Source organism: Manis javanica, chromosome 4 (assembly GCF_040802235.1).
Source record: "Manis javanica isolate MJ-LG chromosome 4, MJ_LKY, whole genome shotgun sequence".
Lineage (NCBI taxonomy): Eukaryota > Metazoa > Chordata > Mammalia > Pholidota > Manidae > Manis > Manis javanica.
In genome coordinates, this window is record NC_133159.1 from 145,075,032 (window position 1) to 145,084,933 (window position 9,902).

At 57.7% G+C, this 9,902-nt stretch overlaps 1 protein-coding gene across 1 annotated transcript; it reads left to right on the forward strand.

Moving 5' to 3' along the window:
• Positions 1 to 637: 637 nt before the first annotated feature.
• On the forward strand, positions 638 to 8,918 carry CA4 (carbonic anhydrase 4). Its single transcript, XM_017639653.3, has 8 exons — positions 638 to 770; positions 4,939 to 4,992; positions 5,860 to 6,015; positions 6,759 to 6,904; positions 7,005 to 7,103; positions 7,311 to 7,374; positions 7,560 to 7,726; positions 8,653 to 8,918. Exons 1-8 carry the CDS (start codon positions 713 to 715, stop codon positions 8,839 to 8,841), a joined length of 933 nt encoding a protein of 310 aa, XP_017495142.1. The 5' UTR covers positions 638 to 712; the 3' UTR covers positions 8,842 to 8,918.
• The last annotated feature ends 984 nt before the right edge of the window (positions 8,919 to 9,902 follow it).

Sequence of the window (9,902 nt, forward strand, 5' to 3'; positions counted from 1 at the left end):
CTTCACTCCAGTTGGAAGAAGGCTCTTTGATCTGCTTATTAAATGTGGGGCAGCCTGGGAGGAGACAGAAACAGATGAGACCCAGAGCAGCAGCGACCACGGCCTGAGAGAAGGACGCTCGCACTTTCCAGGAGCACCCCATATAGCAAACACAAGCACGCATTCCTCAACCCAGGCATCCCTGCGAGGCTATCTCCCCGCAACCACCCCTCAGGACCCCCTAAACCCAAGAACATTCCAAGACCCTGGCGGGCTGCTCCCTAGGCGAGAGGGCTGTGCAGTGGTCCGCGCCAAAATAACCCGAGTAAGGAATCCGTGGCACCACCCTTGCGTGCATTAAGTCCCTTGCGATGTCACTATCCTGTTCCCAAACCAGAGACCAGGTGTGGGATGGGGTGGGGGATGGGGAGAGGGCGCCGCCTCTGAGCAGAGAGGACGCGGAGTGGGTGAGGGAGCCTCGCACACAAGGCAAAAGGTGGCCCGGCAGCGGGTGGGGAGCGCAAGGGGTGGGGAGCCAGGATTTCACACCAGGGACGTGGGGAGGGGAGGGGAGGCTCCGCCAGGGGGAGGAGCCGCCACCCGCATCCTGTTGTCGGGGCTCCCTCCCGTCGCGGCTCCGCTATAAAACCCCTGGCCCGCACAATCGCCGCAGCCCCGGCGGTCTCCCCGGTGCGCCTTCCTCGGCTTGGCGGCGTCTCGGCTCCCGCGCACGATGCGGCTGCTGCCGGCGCTCCTGGCCCTCGCCACTGCCCGGACCCTGGCCCGCGCAGGTGAACGCCCTCCCGGCTTTGACCCCAGGCCGCTCCCTGGTGGGGGGTCCCTCTGCGTCCCCAGCCCCGCGGACCCCGCCGAGGCTGCGCGGGCGGGCGGTGCGGGCGCACGGGCTGCGCGGTGGTCCTGGAGCGAGTGCGCGGGCAGCGGAGAGGGGGCGGGCGGACGCGGTACGCAGCTCTGGGGCCCACTGCCGGCCACGTGCGGTCCGACCCCGCGCGAGGCGGGTGTGCGAGTCGGGGCTAAGGATGCTTCTCCGACCCGCCTCAGTTCCTCGCCCTGCCGAGTTTCACGCCGTTTCTGCACTTTCTGCCTGGCCGTGGGTCGCTGTCCCGCCGGCCGGGGCTCTGTGCTGGGTGGCAGCCCCCGCCGAGCAAGGGCAACAAGTTGGGTGTGGTGGGGCCTCGCATCCCCGCTTCCTGCCCAGGTTTTCTCGTCCCGGAGGCTGTCAGCTTCCTTCATCTTCTCAGCCCCCAGCGCTCTATTGGGAGCCTGGCGGGGGGCACCCGAGAACCAAGGTCCCCGCTGAGCCGGTCTTTCCGGCCAGGGTGATTTTCGTTTAAAGATTAATGGTGAGGCAGAGCTCTTAATTATTCGCCTAGGTGAGAGGTGGCAGGGGAGGAGTGTTAATATTTGATAAGGAGGCGAAGGTGCTTCCAGGCGCAGGGCACAGGGATCCAGGAGGCGCCTTCTTGGTGACCCCACAGGGAACCAGCTCCTTCCCAGGAAGCCCCACTTGCTAGCCCCGGGCTAAGCTGTCCCTTCAGATGGTCCCTGGGGCCCGGCCCGCAATCCTCTCCCAAGCTGGATTCCCCTCCCTTGGAGTCGTGGCGTTGAGGGAGTAAGGGCGCCATCGACAGCAGAGGAGAGTGTGTGACTGTCGCAGGTGTGTGAGACGTTGCTGGTGCTTTGGAGGGGAATGAGGAGCATCCTACTCCTGGTGTCTTCCTGGGGGAGAGGAAAGAGAAAAGGCAGGATGTGAAATATTTTATTTATGAGGTTGGGCACTGAAACCTATTTAGGCAGTGGGCTTAGTAGAAAGAAAAACGCTTCGCGATTTTAGTTCAGCCGCTTTTAGCTGGTGAGTGAAGCAACGTTAGTCTTCTCATTTATAAAACTAGGGTTACTAGGGAAAGTCATTCTGATTTCAGATGTTGTTTCAAGGATTCAAATAAAATAGTGGGTGTAAGTGCTTAGTACAGTGGGTGCTATGTGTGCATGGGGGGCTCTGAATGCCTTGGCAGCTCCACCATGTGCCTGGGGCCAGCCAGCCAGGATCTAGCTCAGCCGCCCCCTCACACCACCTGTGCTCCCTTAAGTTCTGTGGCTTTCTGACTGGAAACTGCCAAGGGACCTGCCTTCCTGCATGCCATCTCCTGGGGAACTTGAGGCAGGACAGTGACCGGGCTGCACATTCAAAGTCCCCAGATCATCTGGGGCCATGCAGAGAGGAGAAGGGGAGAGGACTGTAGGCCTCTTCAGGGCCCCAGACCCCTGGCCTGCAGACTTTGCCCAGGACATACTTGGTTTTGCTGAGCTGGTTTTCAGGTTTCCTCCCTGCCACCCAGAGTGGGAGGGTGGGGTGAGCAAGGTCCATCTTGCTGAAAAAGAGAGCTTTTTCAGTCATCTCAAAGAATGGTGTGGTGGGTAGGTCAAAAGTGGGGGACAGTGGCTGGGTGATTGGCAATGATTCTAGGTCTTTCACTCTGTCTCTGGTCAGGGCAGGGTGATCGAGGTAGAGTCTGGAGCTTGGAGCCAACACCTATAGGGAGCCCCTTGCCTTCCCAGGCCCTCCTGGAGGTAGCCTGAGATAGCAGGCTGATAATTATCTGCAAAGGACAGCTCTCTCATTAACAACTTCAGGAACCCAAGCTGGTTTATGACCCTGCCACCTCTTGCCTGAAAGCCAGAAGGCTACTCCTGACACAGCCCTAACTCCTGCTCTTGGCCACATCAACATTATGTTTCCCTGGCTCCTGCCTCCTGAAGAGGATAGGTACACGAGCATTCAGCCAAGCAAGTCAAAAGTCTCTATGATTACGACAGTGGATCAGAGGTCACCATTACAAACCCAGCTGTGGCTAGGGAAGGCCAAATTCCTAGGAAAAGCTCAGTCTGGACCAGATAAGCCCTGTGGAGGCAGAAAAGGGGTTCCACCCTTTAGAGCTGATTCCCCAGAACTCTGGCTTAGGCAAGGCTTCCCTATGGGCCAGCAGTTCAGAGTGGTGACCTCGGAGGCCCCTTTGGCCTCTAGGACCTCTGAGAGGTGAAGACACAGGGGGACCATAATGGAGTCTGTCGGGGATGCAGACGACTCTCATCCATTGTCTCCTCTGACACTGGCCCTGAGAGAGGGTGGCAGCTCCTTCTGCCTGAGGGGGAATGGAGGGCTCGGGAAAGTGAATGAATTCTCCTGTAGAGATTGAGCGAGCTGCCGAGCCAGGACTGGAGCCAGGTGAAGAGGCTCTGGATTCAGAACTCTGCTCGCCTGCAGAGAGAGGCCTGGGTGGGAAGTGGTCACTGCCCCTTGCCAAGTTGACCCACGTGGGGTTGTCCCAGTCGCAGTGGAGGATGTCCAGGGCAGGGGATAAACTGCCATGGGGAAGGCACTGCGGAGACTGTCCATCTCTGAAAGAAGCCGTGGCAACAGGGTAGGCAAAGCATTTGATCCAGAGCTGGGAAGCTCAAAAACCAAGCTGGCTCTGAGGGGCCCAGAGTGAGAGGGCACCCCGTTTTCTGTGCATGTGCTCACTCTCTTGGCCTTAAACTCTTCCTCCCACTCCCTACAGAGACCTGACCTTTCATGGCTCCCTCCTCACCCTGTCCCATTCCAGGGACCTCAGAGGAGGTGGGGCCCAGGCAATAAGGGTGGGGTGTGCTGGGGCTCAGAGGCCTCAGCTCACACTGAGCAGGAAGCTGTGCTTTTCACAGGGACTTGCTCATCCTTGAGTTCTTTCCTCTGTGCGCCTCCGTGGCTTTGGCCATCAGCACACTGACAGGAGGCCAGAACTGGGGAGGCCGAGGGAGGGAAGGGAGGGCCTAAGTTCCAGGCTGCCTGGAACACTCTACACCCTCTCATTTAATCCTCCCCCCAGCCTGGTGATGTGGGATTACTTCCATTCTACGGATGATAAAATGGAGGCTCAGAGAGATTAAATGACTTGCCCCTAAACCCACAGCTCCTAAGGGGTCCAGACAGAATTCCAGCTCTGGATCAAATGCTTTGTCCACCCTGCTGGGGTAGCCTTTTTTTTTTATCAATAGACTTTAATTTTAGAGCAGTTTTAGTTTTAGAGGGAACCCATGTGCCCCTCTGCCTCTGCAGTGTCCACCATTGTTAACAGCTTGCATTCGTGTGGTACGCGCGTGGTGCAGCCTTTCTTCAGACATGCTGGTTCTGCTACCCTGAGGCAGAGCTGGGACTGGAACCTACGTCTATTGGGCCCTAAACACCAGGACTGTAGGGTGCAGGGACAGGGGAAATGAGCTGGCTGCTTTCCTCCATGAGGGCTGTGAGAGTTTAGCCAAGAATGGGTCTTAGTAACACAAGAGGGTGTGTACCGGCGGGGAGCTAGCCTAATCTCCATCACCCCAGCTCAACTCTGGGAAGGCAGCCAGGCTGAACCCAGCTCCATTGTCTCAGGAGGGAGACCAGCCTAATCCCCCTCTCTCCTCTCACCGAAGCTTCCCTTCGTGTTTGGGGTGGAGGATGCAAAGAGGAAGGAGGAGGCTGATAAGCAACAGATGGAGAGTTGAGGCCAGCCCCTCGGGTGGCGCTGCCCACTGCCTGTCTCAAAGGGCCCCACAGGCCTGGTGGCTGTTTGGCCCTGCCCTACCTGAGGATCAGTGCCCTGGGCAAAATGGCCAGTTGACCAGCCATGGGTCAGGGACACTGGGGCCTGGCTACTTCTACCACCTCCTTCCCCCAGCCCTATATTTTCTTCTAAAGCGTCCTTCCCCTGGGCCTCTGGCCCAGACCCCAGGAACACTCCATCCTAACCCAAGGGTGGCTCCAACTCCAGGGATATCCCCAGCCTCTGGTCCACCATGTACACACACAGCACACACACGATGTGGCGTGTCTGCACACAGTTCTCGTGTGTTAGAGAGGTATGTGTGCATAGATACACTGCCACAGGCCTCACGTCCTTCCTTTCTCTGCTCCAGAGTCACACTGGTGCTACGAGATCCAAGCCAAGGCCTCTGGGCACACCTGCTTGGGTAAGTGCAGTGTCTTGGGGACAAGCCTGCAGGAACAGAGACCCAGGGAGGGAGGGAAGGATGAGGGGTAATGGTGGCTCCCCCAGTCAGATATCAGCACTTCACACACACACTCCCCTGGTACTCAGGGGTGGGGACTGTAGAGCGACTTGAGTCTTCCCTGGCACTTTCTGTCCCTGTCACCAAGAGGGTAAGTCCTCTATTAAATCACAGCAGCAGCAAATGGAGGGATACAGCTTTTGGTCTTTCTTACAACAGAACAGACAGTTGGTTCTATTCCAGTGACACTCTGCCTGGCAGAGCATCCATTGCCCTTTTTGTTCAAATGCTGACCAGTTTCTCCGGACTCTGCATTCTTCCTGCCTCCACTGTGTCGCAGTGACTGGACGGTGCTGCCACACTGTACACCCATCTGGAACCAGAGCCGGGAACTGGGCACCTCAGGGGTTACTTCCCCACTCCCAGCCTCAGATCATGCCAGTGTCCAGTTGAGGTGTCCCAGGGACTCTCCATGGCTTCCAAGCACTACTCCCAAACTTGATCGCACCCCAGGAAGCAGGCTGTCACCCAGTTCTGCTTTCCTAGACCAGCAGGATGAAGTTGTCTCCTACTGGCCATCCTATTTCCTCCCTGTCCCATGCCACTGCCAAACCACTGGCTTTGTGCATGAGTGACTGTGAGTGAGTGTGGGGGTATCTAAAAAGGAGGCCTGGGAGGGGGAGGCAGAATTCTGTGCAGAGGACCCCTGCCCACTGCCTGCCAGCCTACAGCACGTGCTCTGGGCGTTTGGCCGAACTAAGTGGGATGGAGGAGGCCATACCCTGTGCCAGGTGCTCCAGACTCAGCTGGCCCTCCCTTCCTGCTCAGGGCCAGCCGAGTGGGGCGGAGACTGCCAGAAGGACCACCAGTCCCCTGTTAACATCATCACCACCAAGGCACTGGTGGATAAAGATCTGGGACCCTTCTCCTTCTCTGGCTATAACAAGAAGCGAAAGTGGACCATCAAAAACAATGGGCACTCAGGTGGGTCTCGGGTGGGTGAGACAGAGGCTCTGGGCAGGTTTGGGCATGTGGTCCAGGGACCCTGAGTTCCCCGAGGACTGGGAGGGGTGGGCTCCTCCTGGGAGTAGGGCCCAGGCCCACCTTTGCTGGGGAGGGGCTGAAAAGCCCACTGAGGACAGGGTGGGTGGAAGCAGGAAGGGCTTTGGCAAGGTGGGAACACTCTGGCTCTATTTCCAATACTTTCATCAGAACAGTCTGGAGCTGGGGGAGGGGGACCCGTTCCAGGAAGAAGGAACATGTACAAAGGCACAGAGGCGTGAAACAGCTTGGGGTGTTCAGGGAACTGGCATGGCTCTGCATGGATAGGGAACAGAGAGTGAAGCTGGGAGAAGCCAGACCAACCCAGGGTCAGTCAAGGTGGGCCAGGGCAGGTCACCCAGGGCTGAGGGGTTGGGACATTCCCCTGAGAACACAAGGACACCACTGAGGGGGTTGAAGCAGGGCAGGGCTAGGCTGAGTTGCTTGCTGGGGACAGTGGAGGGTATGCAGAGGAAGAGGAGACAGGGAGGCCAGGTGGGGCCGGGGACAGGTAGGTGGGGGTGCGGGGACTGTACCACCCGTCCTGTGCCTTGGGCCCAGGGCTGTAACCCATGGAAGGTGGGAGGTAGGAGGTGAGGCCCTACTTGGGTGGAGAGGGGACACAGCAGCTGGAAGAGGGCAGGGGAGGCGAGTGCAAGGGCTCTGCCCCCTCCTGTGCCCTGCAGTGATGGTGTTGCTGGGGGATGAGGCCAGGATTGCTGAAGGAGGGCTGGCAGCCCAGTACCAGGCCCAGCAGCTGCATCTGCACTGGTCTGAGCAGCTGGATGAGGGCTCGGAGCACAGCCTCGATGGACACCGCTCTGCCATGGAGGTGAGGGCCCCTTCCTGGGCTGGAGCCTTGTCTGGGCTTGGGTGTACCTCAAGCCCAGCCCCCTCATAGGTCCCCTCTCCGTCCCTCTCACCCTGACCAGATGCACATAGTACATGAGAAAGAGAAGGGGATATCGAGGAGTGAGAAAGCGAACCAGGACCCCAAAGACGAGATTGCGGTGCTGGCCTTCCTGGTGGAGGTGGGACCTGCTTCCCCCAGGCTCTGAGGGGCTGCCTGACTTCCCCTCTGCTTCCTCATGACTTGTACACCCCCAGTTGGGGAGCCTAGAGCCTCTCAGGGCTTCAGGCCCAGAACCTGCCTGATCTCCTCACCCCAGACCAGAAGAATGAACTGGTCACTGCCAGCTCCCCACAAGCCCCTCTCAAGCCCCTTCCCTCCCTTCCAGGAAGGACCCAAGAACGATGGCTTCCAGCCCCTGGTAGAGGCTCTGTCTGATATCCCCAGACCTGGTGGGTCAGGGTGGCCAAGAGGGGGGGCTGGGCTGGGTGGAGGATGGATGCTCTTCCTGCTAAGGAAGGGCCAGGGTGGTGGGCAGCCTGGGCTCTCAGAGTGAGGTGTGTGAGTGGGGATCAGAGCCTGAGAGAACCCCTTCTTCCCCCACCAATTAATAGTATCTTCTGTACCCCGACCCCAGAGATGAGCACTGTGATGAAAAAGAACATCAGTCTGTTAGATCTGCTCCCCAAGGAGGGGAAACTGAGGCACTACTTCCGCTACCTGGGCTCACTCACCACACCGGGCTGTGAGGAGATGGTCATCTGGACTGTGTTCAAAGAGCCCATTCAGCTCCACAAGGACCAGGTACCTGGGGTCCACTCCCCTGCTTCCCTGGAATGAACCCTCTAGATCCCCCTTGAGGTCCCCTGGGCTGGAGTTGGGGTGGGGCACCCCAGGAAGCTGAGGTTCTGTTGGTTGAATCTACAGACCCTCCCTGGGGAGACAGACAAGAAAGGTCCTGGCTACCCCACACCTGGCTAGAGGGCTAGAGGGAGGCCATGGCAGGGGCAGTCTGAGGAGGCATCTAGGCTGAGCCCTGGGAAGTAGGTGGGAGTTGGTCAGCTGAGGGCAGGGAGCCTGGGGAGAGGGTTCAGCCTAGGGGAGGGCCAGGCACAGCTGAGAGAGGGTTGGTGTAGCCACAGTAGGAGAACAGCGCATTCATTCAACAAATGTACTCAAGTCCTTGTAACATGTAGGCTCCAGGGACACAGCAGAGAACCAAAAAGATCTAAACCCCTATCTTTGTGGTACTTTAATTCCAGAACAGTAGTTCTCAAAGAGTGGTTTCTGCACCAGTGGCATCAGTATCATCTGGGAACTTGCTAGACATTCTGCTTCTTGGGCCTCACCCTAGTCCTACTAAATCAGAAGCTGTCAGTGGAGCCCAGCAATCTGTGGTCCAGCAAGACCCCCAGGGGTCTAATGCATCAAATTTGACAACCACTGTTGTAGAACAATAGTGATAATAGTATTCTTAATAACAGGCTTTCAAAACCATGAGCTCCGAGTCCACATAGCTAAGGGAAGCTAATGGGAACTGAGAGCCCACAATTGCCAAGCACTTTACATCCCTTATTCTTTTCATTAGCACAAAAACCTGAGAAGTTTGGATTCTGAGCCCCTTTAGTAATGAGAACTCAGACAGGCAAGGTGACCGGCCTGGGGTCATGCACCGGGAGTGCAGCTCCACCTGCTGCCCGCCTCCCTGCTGAATCACGTCCTTTCCACAGATCCTTGCATTCTCCGAGAAGCTGTACTACGACAGTGAGCAGAAACTGAGAATGACAGCCAACGTCAGGCCCCTGCAGCGCCTGGGGCAGCGCCAGGTGTTCAAGTCCCAGGCCCCAGGCCGGCTGCTACCCTTGCCCGCCCTGCTGGTCCCCACACTCACCTGCCTGATGGCTGGCTTTCTCCTCTGATAGCTCACTTCTGGACACTTGACCGTAGGCTTCCCAGCTAGGATTTTGATGATTAAATGTGTGTATTTTTGGAGAAATCTTTCTCAGGTATGTTTTTAGTTTTGACACCTACCCCTGCACTATTCCAGTCAACCCACCTCCATTCCGGGATGGGAGCTGAAGGCCTGGAGATTTCTTCTGAGCAGGGACCACCAGGCACCCTTTCCCACCTTTAATTCCCTGTCCACACCCCATTTGGAGAGGTTCAGAGGCAGCTCACCTCTCCAACACAGTAAAAGCCAGAGAAGTGCTAATCTAGCCTTTTCTTTGAATAATAGGGGAAGCTGAGGCTCAGCAACGAGAGGAGGGTGGAGCCGCCACGGCAGGACCACAGCAGGCAGGGCTGGTGTGACTCCAGCTGGTGCCTTTTTCTCTGGGGGTGGGGAGTATAGGTCATGTGTCGGTGCTGCCGAGGCGAGGTGGCAGACGGGGTTCACTTATTTGGTCATTATTTCTTGAGCATTTATGGTCTAGGCACTGGGAATATGGCAGGGAATAAGACAAACAAAAATGCCTGCCCTCTGGGAGTTCACAGTCTAATAAAAGACACTCTAAGTAAAACAGCCACATCGTACAATGTAGCAGAAGGCAGTAAATGCTATGGAGAAAGCTAAGTGAGGAATCGAAGGTGGTCAGGGAGGGCCTCAGCGGGAAGGGGCCTCAGAAAGCTTGCAGATGGCTGGGGAGAGAGGCCATCTGGAGGCTGGTGCGTGCTCATGCGTGGAAGGGAGAGGGAGAGGCTGAGGGTATGAGGTGGAGGGTGAGCAGAGGCATCTGAAGGGCTCCGTGGTGGAGCAGGGGCCACAGGGCTGAGGAGCAGGGGAGCAGCTGGGAAGCTGCTGCAGGGGTCCAGGAGCTGGCTGAGGGACCCCAGGTTGGGGCTGGATCTGGAGGAGCATCAAGTGGGGAGGGGAAAAGGGCTGGCTTTTCTGGGTGAAGAGGCACCCCCAGGGGCCAGGGCCAGGTTGGTGTGGAGAGAGCCTCTCTACCAGGCTGACTGTGTAGAAGTGGTGAGCTTCCCC

Bases quoted from the DNA above. Each gene is read 5' to 3' on its own strand.
- CA4 (XM_017639653.3), top strand. From the start codon at position 713: ATGCGGCTGCTGCCGGCGCTCCTGGCCCTCGCCACTGCCCGGACCCTG. The intron at 6,016-6,758 runs GTGGGTCTCGGG...TGTGCCCTGCAG, and splicing joins CAAAAACAATGGGCACTCAG to TGATGGTGTTGCTGGGGGAT. The intron at 7,104-7,310 runs GTGGGACCTGCT...CCTCCCTTCCAG, and splicing joins TGCTGGCCTTCCTGGTGGAG to GAAGGACCCAAGAACGATGG.